We start from the raw sequence: 22758 nt of genomic DNA on the forward strand, positions 1-22758 counted from the left end.
TATTGAGCAATTAGTGAACTACAATATGCTTACAGTGAAGTGTATTGAGCATGTCTTGACATGGAGTATATTGAGCATTTAGTGATGTATATTGTGCATTACAGTGATGTATATTTCTGCATGTTTATAGTGAATTATTTTTCATTTTAGGAAAGTATATTGAGCAATTAGTGAACTACAATATGCTTACAGTGAAGTGTATTGAGCATGCCTTGACATGGAGTATATTGAGCATACTGTGATGTATATTGTGCATTACAGTGATGCATGTTTCTGCATGCTTATAGTGAATTGTTTTTCATTTTAGGGAAGTATATTGAGCAATTAGTGAACTACAATATGCTTACAGTGAAGTGTATTGAGCATGCCTTGACATGGAGTATATTGAGCATATAGTTATGTATATTGTACATTACAGTGATGTATATTTCTGCATGTTTATAGTGAATTGTTTTTCATTTTAGGGAAGTATATTGAGCAATAAGTGAACTACAATATGCTTACAGTGAAGTGTATTGAGCATGCCTTGACATGGAGTATATTGCGCATATAGTGATGTATATTGTGCATTACAGTTATGTATATTTCTGCATGCTTATAGTGAATTGTTTTTCATTTTAGGGAAGTATATTGAGCAATTAGTGAACTACAATATGCTTACAGTGAAGTGTATTGAGCATGCCTTGACATGGACTATATTGTGCATTACAGTGATGTATATTTCTGTATGCTTATAGTGAATTGTTTTTCATTTTAGGGAAGTATATTGTTCATATAGTGAAGTATATTCTGCATGCCTTATAATGATTTTAATATGTTATTTATTACATATATATTTGTTATGGATATTCGTCTCTAAATAAAATAATGGATATTCATTTCTAAAATTATAAACTTTGATCAAATTTGTGTTTTTCACTGATTCTAAAATTCGTAGTTACTGTGCAATCAAGAAAAATAAATTTGAAATATTTTAAAATATAAAAAGAAAATAAGAGAGAAAAAATAGTGGAATATCTACATATTTCCCAAATAATTAAGGTACAGTCATTTTCGGTGAGACGGGGAAAATATGTTGTAATTAAGTTAACTAAGTTTTGAAGATAAATTGCAACTTGATAGAACCACAGCTGCAGAATTCAATAAACAAAAGCAATAACAATGAATCAACGACCAAAAACTGCCGGAAATGGGCATCTCAACGCAGCGGTTGGGGTGCGCAGCCGATTTTCCTCCTCCACCGACCTTCTCCCGCGCAGTTGGGAAGCACAAATCCAATAGCTTAGCCTTAGCTCCGTTGAGAAGCGCCGCCGATCAGGTGAAGCCATTGAAGTGGGCGGTTAGGGTCGCCGAACAACAACTTCTGCCAAAATCTGATGTTAATAAAATAGATCACTATAACAAAAAATCAAAGATACATCACTCTAACCGTGGAACACATCACTATAACCATGTTTTTACTTCACTGATGTTAACCAAATAGATCACTATAACAAAAAATCAAAGAAACATCACTCTAACCCTGGAACACATCACTATAACTATGTTTTTACTTCACGGATGTTAATAAAATAGATCACTATAAGAAACCTCACTCTAACCGTGGAACAAATCACTATAACCATATTTTTACTTCACTGATGTTAACAAAATAGATCACTATAACAAAAAATCAAAGAATCATCACTATAACCCTGGAACACATCACTTTAACCATGTTTTTACTTCAGTGATGTTAATAAAATAGATCACTATAACAAAAAATCAAAGAAACCTCACTCTAACCCTGGAACACATCACTCTAATCATATTTTTACTTCACTGATGTTAACAAAATAGATCACTATAACAAAGTATCACAAAAACATCACCCGTTTCCATTAGTTTCCATTAGTTTGTCAAAAAACTTTCCGTCCAGATCCTGCTCAAATCTCAATCGTCCGTTTCCGCCACAATCCAGAAGCAACAAATGCACAAATTCTACGAATTCTGGCGATTAGAGGCTAGTTTTAATTCAGCGGCAGGACCCATTAGAATAGATATGCAATGTGAAGTTGGGTTGTTGATGCGAACACGTCACACCCACAAGAAAATCAGAATTCATGCTTGTTTGTTTAATTACTAGCATTTATTTTGGACCAAATCGATCAGAGTCCAAATCCGATGAGTACCGCCGCAATCTCTGTCGTGGGTCCGGCCAGTTGGTGCCAGAGGACAGGCCGACGACGTCCGCCGCGAGCGGCTCTGGTGGAGGCGGCGAAGCCCCGATCACTCAGAGGCAGCGGTGAAGAGGAGGGTTGAAGAAAAATTCTCTAAATGAGAGAGATTCATGTTTTACCCAACTTTGTTTGTTAAATGACTATTTTACCCCCGCCTACTTATATTGTGAAGTAATTTTATGGATGAGTTTTGAAATCCTAAGCTGATTTTTCAACCCTTGATTTCTTAATCTTGTGGTTGAAATTTATTCTCTAGTTATATACTTAAGGAGTACTTGCCCTATATCACTACTATATATATATATATATATATATACACTTTGCTTGTGGTCTTTTCGTTGCCCAAACTTCCCCCAAGATTAGAATAATTATTTTGTGATGTCCTGGTGATGTATTCATAATCTTTGCATTTTCTTTTCTTGTTTTATAATGAAATGCTTTTAGGACGTGTTTAGTAGTGGGGTTCGGATTTCGTCTGTTATGATTGTAAAAGGGATTATGAATGTTGATTGGGCATAGACAATGTATTCATAAGGCTATCCACAATGGCGCCTAGCGCACCGCCTAGCCGAGCGCCGGCGCTAGGCGGTCGCTAGGCGAACCATTGCAGCCTCCGAAAACCGCCGAGCGGTTTTTAGGAATTAAAAATCGCCTAGCGCTAGTCGGTCGCCGGGCGCTGGGCGATCCGCTCGGCGCCATTGCAGCGTCGGGATCGCCCAGCGGTTTTTTTTTTTTTTTTTTAAATTTTCCCGACACTATATATACGCGATTTGCACTTCATTTTCATTCGCACCACTTGTATTAACGAGGCAGATGGAATCAGATGCCCGGGTACTACAACATGTACCCGTGGCAGCAGATGCTATCCGGGATGCCGACCGGAGGGAGTCCGCCGGGGGGGTTCCCGGCGATGCCGGGTTGGGGACACAATATGCAGATGATGCCGGGGTGGGCACCCAATATGCAGATGATGCCCGGGGGTGGATCGGCGACGCAGGGGACGCCGGGGGGAGTACCTGCGATGCAGGGGACGCCGGCGGGAGTACCTGCGATGCAGGGGACGCCGGCGGGAGTACCGGCGACGCAGGTGACGCGGGGGAACGTGATTTCAACACGTTACCTAATGCCGGTACTGATCAGGGGTGGATTGTTACATAGAAGTGAACCTCCTCTGTGTTGATTAGATAGAAACGGCATGTCATCCCTTCTCAGAGATTGTTCATTTGCTTGAAGTGAACCTAGCCGCGTTTCACGCGGATTTTACCATTTCGTTTAGACAGCCATATCTCCCATGTTCTTCCGCCAATGGTGAAATATGCCTCATTGTCCAAAGCAGATTCACGAACGAATTGTTTCCAAAATCCTACAGGTATCTCCTACAATCAGCGAATAAGATGGACATTATTAAACTTACAGAAATTAATTATTGAAGATCATAATATGTCTAAATCTAACCAATGTTCGTTTAATAGAGGTTTCATTGAAAGCAATTGTGAATGACGGGTGATCATTTAGGTCTCTTTGTTCTCTCCATATTCCCTTGGTTCCGTCGTCCTCAGCATCAGATTCTCCATCCGATGTTTCATAGTCGTCACTTGTTGTGTCTACGTCCGGTACTACGTCAGTCTCTGGTATGGGCCACAATGCCCCTGTATAATATGATATTCATTAGATTGAAGATACCAATACACAATGATGTGGAGTGAACATTTAGATTTCAATAATATACCATCATAATCATACAAAGGGGGGCAGCCGGTCATTGAACTAGTTCGGATAATTTGGAATACACCTCGTCCGACGTAAGTGAAGATTAGAGTATCCATATTGTCAATGTTGTTAGCATCCGCGAACGACGACCAACCGCTCCGAAAGTAGCATTTGTTCTCAACAACGAGCAACCTTAGAGCATTAGCAATGGGGCGCCCTAAAGGCTGCCCTAAGCATTTTTTTAATTTGAATATTTAAATAACTACAAAAATTAGAAAAAAAACCTTCATTTCATTAAAAATTAATACATTATAATACGAATTAAAAAAATACGCATTCTCAATGGCATCGAATAAGGCTTGCGTCAAGGTCCGATTAAGGCCCTCCGAGGTACTCCAGTCGTCATCGTGGTTCATTTTTGTTGGTGAGAGATTATCGAAATATTCGTATGGAATGTGAGAGATGAGAGAAATGTTCGTATGAAAAATAGAATGACAAACGAGGTTTAAATAGACAAAAATTCGAAACAAAAGAAAAATAAAAACTCTTTGCATCGTCCGCGTCGCCCACAATGGGCGGACAATTCCCTATCGTCCGCGTATCGTCCATGGACGATGCATCGGGCATCGTCCGCGCACCCATAGTGGACGGACGATGGCGCGCTCGAGGCATCGGGCGGCCAATCATCCGCCCCATTGCGGATGCTCTTGCATCCCACTTCCCACCATGGGGCATCACAAGGGTACAATAAGGTGGCAGATCTCAACCATACCTATTCACCCATTCTGGAGGGATCCGCTGCCAGTTACAAACAACAGTCATTAAAAAATCGAGAATGGGTATGAGATTGAACAATTAGGCTAGATCGTGAATGTTATTAGTCACAAGACTTTCGGCATGAGTGCGAGCGTGGTAAGTCTTTGCAAAGGGTGGAGCAGACAGATGCAAACCTTCAGCTTCGACCCTTAAAAATAACGTAAAAGCAGAGCGTCAGTTACCTACGTTACATCTGAGGTTGAATCCAGCTCAGAATACAACATATTGGTAGATATTCAGTTGCCTTACCCGTTCCTTTGGAAATGTGGAAGCGCAGCCATGGATCTTGAAAAGAAAAACCCCACCACAATGACTTTCTTATTGATTTATGAGGATCCTTTGCTAATTTTATGAGATATATCTGATGCAAAATGTTGAGTTCACCAACCCACTTAATTAACCTCATTTATGAATGTTTTTAATATAGATCATCTACCCCCACCGACTACCCTTTTAAATGGGATTGACGGCTATGGTTAGACTCATGATGTTACACACCCGCCGTCCGCAATTCATTATAATGGGTAGTAGCTATTTGTCAATCAAAGTATTTAATGTATTGAAGTAACCAATAAAATATGTATCAACTAACCCAAACGATAAATACTGAATTTACACTCACTCTCCACTAGGGATGTCAATCGGGCCGGCTCGTCGGGTTTCGGGCCAACCCTACTCGGGTTGCGGGTCAATCGGGTGCGGGCTAATCGGGTTGTGATTTCTTTCGGGTTATAAAAGCTCAGCCCTGACCCTAAAAGCTCGGGTTTCGGGCTAGCCCAGCGGGTTAATCGGGTTGCTACCGATAATATTAACATGCGATCAATCCAATAAATAATGATTAGAATTATTAATATTCATACAATGTAAAACATTTAATTATGATATATTTGAGATATATGCTTAAACTCAATCATAAACATGATCAAATACTAATATTTGAGATATTTCGTAGAATTTTAATGCATGTTTTAGAAATTTAAATATTTTTTTTGTGAATTTGAAGTTTTTAATTTATTTATCAATTATTATATTAATAAAAATTCAATATATAATTTGTATATTTAATATAAAATTGAAAGTTATTTTTTTAGTTAATATTAATAAATGAAATGTCGAATTAGGAGTAAAAAAATAGAATAATAGAAATTTTATCGGGTTTTCGGACCAGCCCATCGGGTTTTCGGGTCTGGCCCTAATGGGTTGCGGGTTAATCGGGTGCGGGCTAATCGGGTTTTGATTTTATCGGGCTAGAAATTTCCAACCCTAACCCTGTAAATTTGGCGGGCTATTCGGGCCAGCCCACGGGTTACGGGCTACATTGACATCCCTACTCTCCACACCATCTCAACTTAGTAAATCGTTAGGTCAAACATGAACATTCGGCCTCAAGCGTTATTTTTCTACAGGGGGAAGTGGCCTGCCAATTTAGACGACCAACTCTTGACTACTGTCGTGCGCATGAAGGATGAGCTACACGTTGAAGGGTCTGTTATACCGGAGGAAACTTTAGTCGAGGCAAGGGCGAAGATAGAGGCCCGCTTTGGTTTGAATCAACTCCCAAGTACTCTAATCAACTCTAACATGTATTCAACATGTAGCTAATCAATTGAACATAGAAAGTACAAGGCAAATAACTGCAAGAGCTAACAAGGAAAATCAATCAAATATCTTCACCAAAAATTCTACAAAAGATGTTCTACTTATAGACAAGTAAATATACCAATTAAAGTACTGAGACATGAAAGAAATAGATAAAACCCAAGGTTGAATCTTCAATCTCCAGTCTTCTCTTGCCTGGATCTGCAGAGCTCCGCTCAAATGGAAGATGGATGAATTATGTGTGGAATATGTGATGGAAGAAGGTGTAGAGAGGGAGAAGGATTGGAGGCTCTAAGATGAAGATTATGAATTAGGTTAGAGATATTTATAGGTTGGAAAAAGGTTTATTTTTTATCATTTTCATGGCCTTCAAGGAATGGGAGAGATTTGGGCAGTTATTTTCTTCCCTGAATTTTCGCCTAAATTTCCGCCAGCTTTGACTGCACTGCGCAATGTTCGTAGAATGGTCATAACTTTCTCCACAGAACTCCGATTGAGACGTGCAAGATGTCCATGTGAAGCTCTTTCGATGACGAAGAGAATAATATGAAATAATCACTGATTGGACTTCCAACACTGCTGGGAAACTAGGCTTGAACTGAGGCTGCTGCACCTTGGCCTTTTTGCATATTTTTCTGTCTTTTTCTATCATTTATCAACAAACAATACCAAATGTATAATATATGCAATTTTAGAAAATAATTTGCATGATTGATATTTAAAACAAGTCAAATCTAGTCTTTAAAAACATGCAAAATACATGTTTGTCACAAGCTTTAGTCGAGGCAAGGGCGAAGATAGAGGCTCGCTTTGGTTTGGTTTCACCAGCGACGAGTGTCAGGAAAGGCTTCAGTTCCTGCATACACGATTAGAGACCTTCAACGTGGTCGTCTCGACCCCTAATGTTTGGTGGTCTTCCAAACTGAAGGTGGTAGATGCCACGGATAGCGTTTGGTCACAGTTGTTGAAGGTAATAGAAGTCATTTTACCCTTTATATTTTCCATGTTAATGTTGTTTGCACGTATGTTGTGTAGTGTCATCCCTTAGCTGACGCTTACTACCACAAAGAAGAAGCCGAGTACCGTCGACTGACCGTCATTTTCATCCCCCGAGATGTGAAGCAAGAGAGCTTTGACAGCCCTGCGAAGTTCGCTGCCCCTGAAGAAGTCATCGTCTTGTCCAACACCACCTCCAACCATCGCGATGTGATCAACTTAACGGTCTGTGACTCTCCATTCTCAGAAGAGGTTAACTCGCCAGCAACTTTGATTAGTGAAAAGGTGAAGCGCAAACTATTCGACGAGGGCGACGTCGAGTCATCCGACCGCGAGTCGTCAAACAAACCACCCACTATCTGAGGCTTGTCACCATTTGTTACTTGCACGTTAATGTATATGCCGTCAAGTGTGTTAGAGTTTATATACTAGAAATCACTTTTCGAGTGATTGAATACTGTAAAACTCTATATGTTATTTTCCAAAGGAATGAAACAGATTATTTTTGCCATAATATCGTTATTTTTTACATTTAATGGATGTTTATTGCATATTTAAATGTATAAGCAACGTAACAAAGTCTAAGTCTTTGTTTTAGTAGACCGGTTGTGGGCGTCGTCCACTTTAAGGTAACACGGTCAGTTCTGAACAAAGGAAAATAAGAATTTCACAACCTAGATAGGCCTAGACTACCTATCGTGAAAGGTTGCAATGTCAGTCCGCATATTTCTAAGCTTTACTGAAATAAGATGACATTGGTGTGGTATAGCACTGAATTGGATCTAACAGCAAGATGAGTCTTTATGCTATCTACCGAAAGACGAGGTCTTGATAATTAATTTCTTAATCAATGTACGTTAGCATTGAGCATACGGTATTGATTATGCACTACTTTGACTTACCAAAAGGTGCAGGTTTTTCGCAACCCAATAATCCTAGTATATTGGGTAGTGGTGATTAATATCTAGCGGTGCTAGGATTGCTATTATATTGAATCGTGCGCGAGGTGTGTCTCGTTTGATAACGTCCACAAGAGGAGTTCGAAACAAGGTTTTATTATTTGGAACCTAGCTAGTTGGAGTTTGATTACTCTATGAATAATAAATAAGCGTTTCTTGCTAAGTCCACTCTTGGAGATAATAATATGTTAATTAATTAAGTACATAGCAGACATTGATTAATTAATGAATGTTTCTATCTTAAGAGCGGGAAATTGATGACAAACAAATAGAAACCCGGAATACTTGTAATTTCGGAATTGGATGGGCAATGCAATATTACTTCTGTAGTGGCTGCTCGTAATATTCCAATATAAGCTTATATTAAATTGTAGGTTCAATTTAATTAGTAAAAAGCTAAATGGGGGAGGTCATATCCAACTTCTTCCATAGATCCCTGACTGGGCCAAATATGTGACTTAATATAAATATGAGAATAAAGGAGACAGAAAATACACTTGTATTTTCTTACAAAATTTTCGTCCAACTCCTATCCATCATAGGGGACGATTTTTGCTCTCTCTGTGAGCAGTTTCCGTCTTCTTTATTCAAGTCCTAATATTCTGGTAAGATCAGCCCACACTGATATCAGTTTATAGTCCGGGAACCAGTCAGAAGATCTCCGTGGTTTAGTACTCAAGCTCTTCACGTGAATAGAATTTGTCTAAATAATCTGCTAAATATATCAGAATTTTATGTGATCCGTTAGAACGCACGATTCCGCTGCCAACCCCTTCAATTGGTATCAGAGCCAGTCTTTGGCTCTGATTATTTGGATTTAAATTTCGCGAAATTCATGTATACATGTGTTATTTGATTGCGAAGCATGTTCTTGGTGTTTTTGTTTAATTATTATGCATGATGAACTCAAGAACTATCGAATCAAAGAACTTGAATTTTTCGATCGTACGAGACGTGCGATCCGTCGGCGCTCGCGTCGAGATGGATCGCACCACGCGCGATCGAGATAGGGTAGTCAAAACAGTGGGAGCCGAGGGATCATGGTCACAGGGCGACGCACAGGCGAGCAGGGACTCGTGCGCGCCGCCGACCGAGACTGAGAACCCTAGGAGGCCCCCCGCTCCAAGTTCGACGGATGGAGGCTAGCGTGGTGAGGCGGTTCGACAGAGAACACACCAAGGCACCGAGACGCCGAGCCCCAACCCTAGGCGGAAGGATCGAGACGCGACTTCTGCGGCTGGCCGCGACACAGACACGCCTCCTTGCGCGACGTGGGCCGGAGCAGTGGGAACGACAGATCGAGCCTGGCCGAGACGGGTAATCGCTGCTGGTTGAGAGCAGCGCCACCGACGTGCGTGCTGCTGGCCGAGAATCGCGACACCCAACGAGCCGAGGCACCGTGATGGGAGGTCGAAGCTGGCCGAGAGCAGACGTCACCCGACGAGCCCCTGGCCGAGAGCCGGCGCACCTCCTGTGCGCTGCTGGCCGAGACACTGTGCACGCCGTGATCCGGCGATTAACTCGTCGGATCTTCGTCGTTCATCGTTCGTGCAAACCTCGTGCGATGAGATATCGATGACGGATTATTTTAATGATTATTTAATACTTTAGTTAAAAGATATCATTAAAATATTATTATTTAATGGAAATAAAATATTTTAGGAAGATTTCCCTAGATTTTAGGAATATTTGAAATATTGACTATATCTATGAAAAAAATAATATTATTTTGATTCCTAGATGATATGGACAAGAATAATTTAATAGTTTCCTAATATTTATATATCTAGAATCCTAACAAGGATAGATATATAGGAATACATTAAATAATACAATAATATATCTTGAACATGGAAATAATATGAATTTAATTTTTCATGTCTAATTAAGATTTAAATATTTCCTTTATTTTAGAATATCTTATAGAAGACATGAATAAGAATTAAATTCTAGAACAATTAATTTCCTAAAGTAAGATACTAAAAGATAACGAAAGATTTAATTATCCAGTCAATTAAATGCCAACAGAATTTAATTAAGCCTTTATCCAATGTTTTAAAAACCGGACCGGCAAGCGAACCGGCGACGTTACTGATTCACGGTTCAACCGGTCCAACCAGTCGAACCATCGGTCTAACCGTTTTACTGTTGTAAATATATATAAAATATATTAAATTTAGTAAATGATTTATAATTAATAATATATCACAAAACATTAAATCTTATAGATAATTAGTGATGTATAAATATAAATAATATTAAAATTTAGTAAATATATTCAGATAGATATATTTAATATTAGTTAGTCTAGATAAAAAATTTAATATTTCATGTATTAAAATAGATAATGTTTATATTAATTTAAGAAAATTTATTTCGTAAAATAATATATAATTAAATACGAATTAAGTACTTATTAATTAGTTTAGATAAGATTATTTATTAATATCAATAGCTAGGGTATATAAATTAAGTATGTAATATAAAAAATTTATTTATAGTAAATAATGAATCTTATATGGTACTAATAATAATATAGATGGTAAGTAGAGCATCATTAAAATATAAAGGATGATAATTATATATATTATAGTTAACAATTATATTAAAGAATAATAAAATTAAAATGAATTATTAGTTTTTGTAGATAAAATTAATGGTTAATGAATAAAAATATTTAATGTTCAAATTGTTCAATGAGTCCATGTGGTGGAGTGGTAGAGGTCTTCTTAACTAGAAGAGAGGTCATGAGTTCAACCTCTACCAATAACAAATTTTAAAAAATTTTGAAAAAAAAAATTTGAAAACCGGTTTCCTGTTCACGGCCCAACCGGTCCGATCGGCCGGTTCCACCGGTTCACGGCGGTTCAATGCAGTGGTGGTTTAAAGGGGTGAACCGGACCGGACTACCTATCGGTTCACGGTCCGACCGGTTGAACCGGCCGGTCCAGTCCAGTTTTTAAAACATTGCCTTTATCTGTCTCAAGGCTAAGGATAATTAATGAAAAACCATAACCCAAATATCTAAGCTATAATTACGAACTTAATGTTTGTATATGGTCTCCATCGATTGGTCTTCAATTTGTGAAGCTAATTTCTAATATTATCGCCGCCCATTATGTGGGGACAATAATCCTAAGAAATAGTAAGTTCATGAGGGCGGGCTTCTCAAATATAAATAGTATGAACTGAAATGTGGTTTCCAATATTATCGCCACCCATTATGTGAGGACAATAATCCTAAGAAACTACGATATTCAAGAGTTCACGCAGAATTTATGAGATAGCTTGATTTTATTAGCAGCACATGAACATTGTTATGGAAGTGTGTTGTAGAAATAAGATACTATAATGCTAAATCGGGTGGTCTTTCTTAGGCAACATTAGGCGGTCATGCCATTATGTGGTCTCTGGACTATTCGTCGGTGTTGTGACCAGTAAAATTGTAAAATTTTAATGCGTATTGACCTCTTATGGAGGGTACAAAATTTTAATTTTACAGTTGTAAGATTTTGAAAAGTTTTATGGTTAATCTACTCAAACTTCTTACATAAGTTTATGACAAATAGTAAATATTTTGTTTTTCAGTGCAAACTAAATCGTCAAGATGTCATTCAATCCTCTTTCTGCAATTCTTAAAGAAAACAAACTCGAGGGCCAAAATTACATAGAATGGAAACAAAACTTGGACATTGTTCTCACAGCAGAATAGTACAGCTTTGTGCTCACAACCCCATGACCTCCAGTGGCGGCGGCTAACGCCGCGAAAGGAGTTAGAGATGCGCATAGACGGTGGCGTAAGGTGAATGAGATGGCTAAGTGCTACATGTTGGCTTCTATGTCTTCAATACTCAAGCATCAGCATTCTGCCATGGCGACTGCCACCGAGATTATGCAAAATCTCATAAATCTTTTTGGTTCTCAGAATCGAACGGCTAAGTCTCAAGCCTTTCGGAGTATCATGACGAAGACAATGAAGGAAGGCATATCTGTACGGGACCATGTCCTCGAGATGATGGGCCACCTCAATCAAATTGAGGTTTTGGGAGGGACGATCGATCCCGAGTCCCAAGTAACAATTATCCTTCAGAGTCTTCCCCCTAGCTTCCAGCAGTTCAAGCTCAACTTCGAGGTGAACAAAAGGAATTACACCTTGGCAGAGTTGTTGACTGAACTTCAGTCGGCGGAGGACCTTATGGTTCAGGCTAAGGCAGCCATGTTGAGTTTGGCGCCCCGATCCTCTGGCTCTAAGCCTGGCGTAGGAAAGAAGAGGGCACCGAACTCTGTTATGGCTAAGATTGCTAAGGGAAAGAAGAAGAAGAAGAAGGCTAACAAGAAGCCTTCAGGGAAGTGTTTCAAGTGTGGAGAGAAGGGTCATTGGAAGCCAGACTGTCTTAATAAGGGCAAGGCTACATGTATGCACCAAGCTCTAATGGTCAAGTCATGTTTGACTTTGACATCTACTCATACTTGGGTCATAGACACTGGATCCACTGATCATATTTGTTTTGATCATGACTTATTGCAGGTGACAAGACGGCTATATGATCGTGAGATCGAAGTCCAGCTGGGCGACGCTATAAAAGTGGCGGCCGTTGCAGTGTGAGACGTTTATTTGCGTTTTAGTAGTGATAGATTTTTTATTTTGAAGAATGTTTTGTTGATACCTTCTTTTAGAAGAAATTTAATTTCAGTTTCTAAATTGGTTTTTGATGGATATTCGATTTCTTTTAATGATAATTGTGTTATTAAGAAATATGGTTCTTATATCTGTCATGGTATCATGGAAAATAATCTGTACACAATCACATCTACACAGTTTAATAACCGCAAATCAGAACTCAACACAATATCGAAAATTTCAAAGAAAATAAAAGCACATTCAAGTTCAATGAATGAAACGTATTTATGGCACCTTAGACTTGGTCATGCCAATGAAAGGAGGATCCATTCTCTTGTGAAACAAGACCTTATTAAAGGTCTAGAGAAGGAACATTTTCATAAGTGTGAATCATGCTTAGAAGTCAAGATGACCAAGAGGTCTTTTAAGACTAAGGGCAATAGGGCCAAGGAAGTACTTGAGATGTATGTGGACCAATGTCAACAGAGGCAAGAGGTGATTTTCGATACTTCATCACTTTTATTGATGACTTCTAGAAAATCAGATATGTCTATTTGATGCGCCACAAATCTGAATCTTTTGAAAAGTTCAAAGAGTTTAAGGCATATGTGGAGACGTATCATGGAAAGAGTATCAAAAGCTTGCGATCTGATCGCGGAGGCTAATACCTCAGTGCCGAGTTTTTGGACTACTTATCGGTGGCGGGAATTGAATCCCAACTGACAGCGCCGGGCACGCCCAGTAGAAGGGCTTGGCTGAAAGAAGGAACATGACCTTGTTGAACATGGTCCGGTCGATGATTAGTTTTGCACGGCTACCTACTTCGTTTTGGGGACATGCCTTGCTTTCTGCAAGTCATATTTTAGACAACTTACCGTCAAAATCCGCACCTACTACTCCTTATGAGTTGTGGACTTGGTGCAAGCCTAATCTAGCACATCTCAAGTTTGGGGTTGCCCGGCTCATGTATTGGAAAAGGATCCAACTAAGCTGGGAACAAGGACGGAGGTATGTGTGTTTATAGGGTACCCTAGAGGATCGAAAGCTTATGAATTCTATAGTCTCCGAGACAAGAAAGTCATTGTGAGTACTCACGCGACATTCTTGGAGGAAGATTATGTAATGAATCATAAACCCAGCAGTGAAGTGGCTCTTGACGAGATAACTTCTGTCACAAGTTCCATTAACCAAAAACTCGTACCTAGTGTACAAACAATTCTTGAAATTTCAACTTCTACTCCAAGCATTGTAGTGCCGCGCCGCAGTGGGAGGGTCTCTCATGAGCCCGATAGATACATTGGTTTAGGGGAATCTATGGATCACTCCTCGGACAACAATGTATTGGATCCCTGGAACTTTGCAGAGGCGTAGGCATATGTCAATCATTGCGAATGGGTGAAAGCAATGGATTCGGAACTACAATCTATGACAGACAAAGACGTGTACGATTAGTCCGTCCTACCCGAAGGCTGTACTACCAATTGGGAGCAAGTGGATATACAAACGTAAACGTGGACCCGATGGACGATTTAAAGTCTAGGCAAGACTAGTGGCCAAGGGGTATACCCAAAGGGAAGGTGTCGATTACGATGAAACCTTCTCCCCTGTGGCCATGCTCAAATCAATCTGGATACTGTTGTCTATTGCAGCTTACATGGATTGGGATGTATGGCAGATGGACGTTAAGACTGCGTTCTTGAACAGGAGTCTTGAGGAGACCATCTACATGGAACAACCCGAAGGATATGCCATGAAGGGCAAGAAACACATGGTTTAGAAGCTTAAAAAGTCCATTTATGGCCTCAAGCAAGCATCTAGGTCATGGAATCAATGTTTCGATCAAACTATTCATAAGTTTGGATTCGAAAAGTGCCCAAGTGAAAGCTGCATTTATAAGAAGGTTGAAAAGGGGAATGTTGTGTTCTTGGTTTTATACGTAGATGACATTCTTCTAATTGGAAACAATAAAAAGATGTTGTCATCAGTACGAACTTGGTTGTCGAACCAGTTCGAGATGAAGGATATGGGAGATGCGGGACACATCCTCGGTATCAAGGTTCTTAGGAATCGTGAAAAGAGGATGTTGTGCTTATCTGAAGAACCCTACATCAATACTGTACTTAGTCGCTTTAGCATGCAAGATGCCAAGAAAGGTTTCTTACCTTTTAGACATGGCATCCATCTATCTCAAGAGATGTGCCCCAAAACTCCATCTGAGATAGAAGAGATGAGAAGGATTCCATATGCTTCGGCAGTTGGAAGTCTCATGTATGATGTGCTTTGTACAAGGCCTGATATTTGCTTTGTTGTTGGCATGGTTGCAAGATATCAGTCGAATCCGGGCCAAGGACATTGGACTGCCGTAAAGAACATACTCAAGTACCTTAAACGGACTAAGGACTATGCTCTAGTTTGCAATGCAGCCGAGCTCTGTGCTTTAGGATATACTGACTCAGATTTTCAATCTGATCAAGATTTGAGAAAATCTACTTTTGGATATTTGTTCACCTTAGGAGGTGGAGCCGTAATTTGGAAGAGTGTGAAGCAGAAATGCATCGCGGACTCGACCATGGAAGCCGAGTATGTGGCCGCTTCAGAGGCTGCAAAAGAGGTTGTATGGTTCAAGAACTTCCTTATGGATTTAGGTGTGGTTACGAATCTGTCCAAGAGCATCACCATCTATTGTGAGAATTCTGGTGTTGTGGCAAACTCGAAAGAACTAAGAGCTCACAAAGCGAGCAAACACATAGAGATGAAGTATCATATCATTAGAGATATAGTGCAGAGAGGAGACATACAAGTGGTCAAGATTGCGTCAGAGAACAACCTGACAGATCCTTTTACAAAGGCACTGGCGGTGAAACCGTTCGAACGCCATGTTGAAGGGATGAGAGTTCGACTCATTCAAGACCTCAACTCGCTTTCAGTATAAGTGGGAGAATTAGACGTGTGCACCTATATTTTGTATACTCGAAAGCTGTTTTGAGTATAAGTGGGAGATTGTTAGAGTTTGTATACTAGAAATCACCTTTCGAGTGATTGAATACTGTAAAACTCTATATGTTATTTTCCAAAGGAATGAAACAGATTATTTTTGTCATAATATCGTTATTTTTTACATTTAATGGATGTTTATTGCATATTTAAATGTATAAGCAACGTAACAAAGTCTAAGTCTTTGTTTTAGTAGACCGGTTGTGGGCGTCGTCCACTTTAAGGTAACACGGTCAGTTCTGAACAAAGGAAAATAAGAATTTCACAACCTAGATAGGCCTAGACTACCTATCGTGAAAGGTTGCAATGTAAGTCCGCATATTTCTAAGCTTTACTGAAATAAGATGACATTGGTGTGGTATAGCACTGAATTGGATCTAACAGCAAGATGAGTCTTTATGCTATCTACCGAAAGACGAGGTCTTGATAATTAATTTCTTAATCAATGTACGTTAGCATTGAGCATACGGTATTGATTATGCCCTACTTTGACTTACCAAAAGGTGCAGGTTTTTCGCAACCCAATAATCCTAGTATATTGGGTAGTGGTGATTAATATCTAGCGGTGCTAGGATTGCTATTATATTGAATCGTGCGCGAGGTGTGTCTCGTTTGATAACGTCCACAAGAGGAGTTCGAAACAAGGTTTTATTATTTGGAACCTAGCTAGTTGGAGTTTGATTACTCTATGAATAATAAATAAGCGTTTCTTGCTAAGTCCACTCTTGGAGATAATAATATGTTAATTAATTAAGTCCATAGCAGACATTGATTAATTAATGGATGTTTCTATTTTAAGTGCGGGAAATTGATGACAAACAAATAGAAACCCGGAATACTTGTAATTTCGGAATTGGATGGGCAGTGCAATATTACTTCTGTAGTGGCTGCTCGTAATATTCCAATATAAGCTTATATTAAATTGTGGGTTCAATTTAATTAGTAAAAAGCTAATTGGGGGAGGTTATATCCAACTTCTTCCATAGATCCCTGACTGAGCCCAATATGTGACTTAATATAAATAGGAGAATAAATGAGACAGAAAATACACTTGTATTTTCTTACAAATTTTCGTCCAACTCCTATCCATCATAGGGGACGATTTTTGCTCTCTCCGTGAGCAGTTTCCGTCTTCTTTATTCAAGTCCTAGTATTCTGGTGAGATCAGCCCACACTGATATCAGTTTATAGTCCGGGAACCAGTCAGAAGATCTGTGGTTTAGTACTCAAGATCTTCATGTGAAGAAGGCGCTAGCCATCTTCGATTCTTTGGAGAATCAACGAGGTTAATTGGCTAACTCCGCAGTAAGCATGTTTTTGGTATTAATTGGGCTAAAACATGTTTGAATTCAAGTTATGAGCATGATACACGTGAAAATTACGCGAATAGAATTTGTCTAAATAATCTGCTAAATATATCAGAATTTTATGTGATCCGTTAGAACGCACGCTTCTGCTGCCAACCCCTTCAAAGAGCTCCTAGGCACCCATAACGTACGATGAAGCTTCAGCACAGCCTTCAACACAGCGTGGACATACTTCGACACTGTATACCCGGACCACCAGTGTTGGAATTTCACCACTCGAACTTTCTTATGGTGGGCCAAAATCCCTAAAAACATGGCTACTTGTTCCTCCACATAGACATATTGACCATCGACTACATCATCGGTCTGACGAAGCATGATACAAAGCCTCCCAAAAGCATTTCTATCCAATCGAAGATTTTCCAAACAAGCTACATCGCTCACACCAACTAGGCAGTTGATGTGACGAACCTGTTGTGGAATCCGACGAATATATGAATAGCGCGATCTAATTCCAGATCGAAAGCCGCGTCGACAGCGTTTAATGCTTCGGAGATAGATGAGTATAACATATACAAAGGTCTCCAAACCGAACCGAACCGGACGAACCGGCCCGAAACCGTCACCGGCGGTTCCACCGGGCCGGTTCAGGTTTCAATTCTTGGCAAACCGTAACCGGCGGTTCCAAACCGCCGGTTTGGCCGGAACCGCCGGTTCGGCGGTTCCCGACAAGTTTTCAGGCCTACTCCTAGCCTTTTCAGAAACCACTGCCGTGGCCGCCGGTTTTCGTCAGAAACCGTTGACGAAACCGGTGGTTTTCTGCCTAAAACCGGCGGTTTCCGCCTAAAACCGGCGCTTCCGGCGGTAAACCGACGGTTTCGGCGGATTTTCAAAATTTCGAAATTTGAATTTTTTTTTAAATTTAATCACAATTTTCCCCGATAAATACCCCACATCCTCTTCATTTCTACTCGCTCCATTCTTGTGTTGATAAGAATTTCTCTTCTCAATCTCAATTTCTCTATTCTCCATCCTCATTCTCTCAAGTTGTTTACGTTATTTGCGCTCATAATTTACTCACGTTGTTCACATTATCATCTTCACACAATCATACTACTCTCTATTCTCCACTTTCAATTTCCATAAATATCATGTCTTTATCTCGTCGTGGTGGTCGGGGCAAGGGAATTGCCCAAGATCAAAGTGATACTCGTCGTCGACGTGCTCCTTCTAGAGCACAAGTTGCGGAGGAGGTGGGAAGGCGAGCCGCTCTTCGAGCTCAAGTAAGTTCTAATATGTTTTAGTTTTTTGTTAATTCATTTTTATTAAATTCATAATTTCATTTTTTAACATCTATGTGTCTATGTGTTTTATTTTTGTGTTAGTATTTTTACTTAGTTGTATAATTTTCGTAGGAGGAAGAAGATCGAAATACGACCTTGTTACTTGCCCTCGCCGACGACGACCAACAAGGGGGGCATTCACATTCGGCTTCGCGTTTCGAGTACGATGCGAATCTATCATCGGACGAAGGCGATGATGGATCGCATCAATTCCCCCCTTCTAGCACCGGCCAAGTTGGCGAAAATGATGAGGAGACCGATGCTCCTCCTTCTGCAGGACGACAAAAGAAAAAGATGCCTCCCAAGTTGAAATCCGATATTTTCACCAAACATTACAAGAAGGTCCCGGTGGTAATTTCAAATCCTAATGATCCGACCACTACCGTGGAGACAAGTGAGTTCAAAGCATATTGCAACTATTGCGATAAAGTCTATCCATTTGGAACCGGTGGGGGATATGGTACTCTCCATCGCCATTTGAAGGCAAAACACCCCGTGGAATATGGGCATACTAAGTCCCAAAGCCAAATAAACTTCCCCGCCGGCTCATCGTCTCAAACAGGTACGCCTCTATTTAAATATGATCCCAAAAATGTTACTGATGCTATGGTAAGATGGGCGGCAATGAAACATTTGCCGTTTAATTTTTTTAATGACAAAAAATTTGAAGTTACTATGCAAACCGCTTTTAATGTTACTACAAAAAGAATTCTCCCCTCTACTGCTCAAAGATCTAACAACCGTCAGTTTTTTGATAAAAAAAGAGACGGTGGAAAATTTCTATCCAACTTGGGGCACAAAGTTAATATTTGCTCCGATGTGTGGACGGATTCTTTCCAACCAAATTCTTACATGAGAATTTCATGTCATTTTATAGACAATAGTTGGTCTTTAAATAAACGTTTAATTGGTTTTAGACAATTTCCTTCACCACACACCGCACAAGCAATTGCATCTTTAATTATTCAAGTTTTGAATGATTATGAGTTATGCAACAAGATATTTTCGGTTGGTTTTGATAACGCAACCGCTAACACCGCAAGTATACCCGATTTAATTGCGGCTTGCTCCCCGGTGATAAGTGGTAAGTATTTTCACCAACGGTGTATTTGTCATATATTAAATTTATGTGTACAAGATGCATTGTCTTTATGGCAAAGACATATTCAACCTATTACAACAGTTGTATCCTTGATCCACTGGAAGCCTCAAATTGGCAAGACGTGGAAGAAGTATTGCCACTCGAAGAAAATAAAGTAAACAACTTTTACTTTAGACGTGTCTACTAGATGGAGGCAACGTCTTGGACGACCGAAGAAGTAGACTCACCGGGCAAAACATGGAAGCCACCATGTTACTTGATGATTGGTGCTCCGCCGAAATTAGAGACCAAGAACTGGATTGGGAAAATCAAGTAGTACAACCCGACCAAGACTACTTCCCCGACGAAGAAGAGTAGGCGTCAATTCCTCCGATCAAGCCAAATAGGTAAGCAAGGTAAGAGAACTACGTGGACTTTGATTCCAAAATGCAATTGAGCATTGAGGATACGTAGGCATCTCAAATTTAAATTTTAAATTTTAGTTGAGCTCAAGTCATTTTCCTTTATTTTTTTCTCCCCTTTGTTTCAAATATGTAATTTGTAAATTGTAATCAAGACTTTAAGTCTTTTGTAATTTATAATTTTTAAGTTGTAATTTGTAAATTTTAAGTTGTAATTTGTAATTTTAAAGTTGTAATTTGGAATTTTAAAGTTGTAATTTGTAATTTTGAAGTTGTAATTTGTATCAATAAAATTGCATTTGTACATCGCTTTATTCTAATTTTATTTATGCAAGTATATTTACATTTTTTACTTGAATTACAATGTAAAAAAAATTAAATTAACATGAACCGCCGAACCGGCCCGGAACCGGATATGCACCGACGGTTCCGGCGGTTCACGGTTCAGGAACCAGAACCGTCCAAGCTTGGCTGGGCCGGTTCAGGTTCATTCTTTTCTTGAACCGGAACCGGCAGTTCCGAACCGTGAACCGCCGGTTCCCGAACCGTGGTGATGTCTAAACATATATAACATCGAACTGATGGTCGCGGATAATGTCGGACATAATCTGAAGGACAAATTCGTTGACAGATTTTGGGGTCGGCTAAGGCATTGCACATCAAATGGAAGTAACAATGAGCACAAAATCAAACAACACTACCTTACAGACATGGTTGAGCAAAAATTAATTGTGTACAAACAAATAATAATCCAAATAATTCGTGTTTTAAAAAAATTCAAGGGCTTAATCTTACATACAAAATTCATATGAATAACCCTAACCAAGCAGATAATGTACTCACTGCCATCGTATCTCTCTCGTGCTCCAAAATGATGATAATTACACTACATTCACTCATGGTCGACTCAGGGTCCCCAATTTCTCACTTCAGTTGGTTTTTTAAACTCGATTTGAAAAAAAATTCATGAACTAAATGGAAAAATTACCTTCGCTACACGTATTCAAATGAGATCTGGTATGCAGATATCTCCCACACCTATATCGTCGCCTCGACCTTTCGATTAATTGATCGCGATTTTGCTGTAAAATCTGGGAGGGGACACTGCAATAAAAATGGGCGTGTTTTGGTCAAATATTTGCAAGGGTGGATATTGTGGAGGGTAATGGAGGAATTGGTGAGGAGAAATAAGGCCCACATTCCAAAGCAGGATCCTAAACCCTGAAATTTGTCCCGGTCAGATAATCCCCAATATTCCAATAAACTGGGTTAAAATGAGCGGGTCACGTGGGCTTCATCCCGGGTCATTAGGACTGCTGTCAAAGCTAGGGGTGGGAAATTATACCAAAATACAGTAATACCGAACTTACCGTACCGGAAAAATACCGAAAATACCGATTTTTCGGTATACCGCAGTTTTCGGTACGGTATGATACCCTACCGCAGTGTTTCGGTACGGTAACGGTATCATTTTTTCTATACCTTGGTATACCGCGGTATACCGAATCCACGGTATTCCGGTATACCACGGTATACCAAAACTTCTGTATATACCGAATCCACGGTATACCGTGGTATATCGAATATTCGGTATACCGTGGTATACCGGTATATATATAAAACTATCATTTTATGAGGCAAAAGTATCATTTTATCATCCAAAAAATCTAAAACTATCATTATTAAACAAAAGTATCATTTTATCATTTGAAACTATCATTTTATCCCCTCAAACTATCATTTTATGATACAAAAGTATCATTTTATCATCCAAAAAATCTAAAACTATCATTTTAAAACAAAAGTATCATTTTATCATTTGAAACTATCATTTTATCCCCTCAAACTATCATTTTATGATGCAAAAGTATCATTTTATCATCCAAAAAATCTAAAACTATCATTATTAAACAAAAGTATCATTTTATCATTTGAAACTATCATTTTATCCCCTCAAACTATCATTTTATGATGCAAAAGTATCATTTTATCATCCAAAAAATCTAAACAATCATTTTAAACAAAAGTATCATTTTATCATTTGAAACTATCATTTTATCCCCTCAAACTATCATTTTATGATGCAAAAGTATCATTTTATCATCCAAAAAATCTAACAATCATTTTAAACAAAAGTATCATTTTATCATTTGAAACTATCATTTTATCCCCTCAAACTATCATTTTATGATGCAAAAGTATCATTTTATCATCCAAAAATTCTAAAACTATCATTATTAAACAAAAGTATCATTTTATCATTTGAAACTATCATTTTATCCCCTCAAAATTTTGAACATAAACATTATGATTATAACCTTGTTGTTAGAACACGTATTGGCCGAGGCCGTGTTGTGTAATAACGTATTGGTTAACATCATATTGTCTATGATAGAGTTATTATGAATTATTCTGTTATTGAAGTCATTTGTTTAAGAAAACACAGATGAAAACACATTTGAATAGGAAAATACAAATTAAAACTTATATGGAATATGAAGATAAATTGCAGTATGAAGATATGAAATTATGAAAACTCACTTTAGATTAAAACTTGAAAAGGTAGCAGAGGGAAGGAGGGAGAAGAGCAATGAGTCTGAGATCAGAACTCGGTGTGCTTTTCTACATTCCAGACCTTTTATTTATAGCCAACAACCCTGGCTACATAGGAGTACAGTATTTTACAAATAC

At 39.0% G+C, this 22758-nt stretch overlaps 1 protein-coding gene across 2 annotated transcripts; it reads right to left on the minus strand.

Moving 5' to 3' along the window:
• Nucleotides 1-1022: 1022 nt before the first annotated feature.
• Nucleotides 1023-4503, minus strand: LOC121768094. Of its 2 annotated transcripts, XM_042164465.1 has the most exons (4): nt 3949-4503; nt 3675-3868; nt 3484-3595; nt 1023-1363 (listed from the first exon to the last, which is right to left on the minus strand). In XM_042164465.1, exons 1-4 carry the CDS (start codon nt 4043-4045, stop codon nt 1341-1343), a joined length of 426 nt encoding a protein of 141 aa, XP_042020399.1. In that variant the 5' UTR covers nt 4046-4503; the 3' UTR covers nt 1023-1340. The 2 variants fall into 2 exon arrangements, with proteins under 2 accessions (XP_042020399.1, XP_042020392.1); XM_042164458.1 differs by lacking the exon at nt 1023-1363 and having other exon boundaries at nt 3000-3595.
• Between the last annotated feature and the right edge of the window lie 18255 nt (nt 4504-22758).

This window comes from Salvia splendens, chromosome 2 (genome assembly GCF_004379255.2).
Source record: "Salvia splendens isolate huo1 chromosome 2, SspV2, whole genome shotgun sequence".
In the NCBI taxonomy this organism is placed as follows: Eukaryota; Viridiplantae; Streptophyta; class Magnoliopsida; order Lamiales; family Lamiaceae; genus Salvia; species Salvia splendens.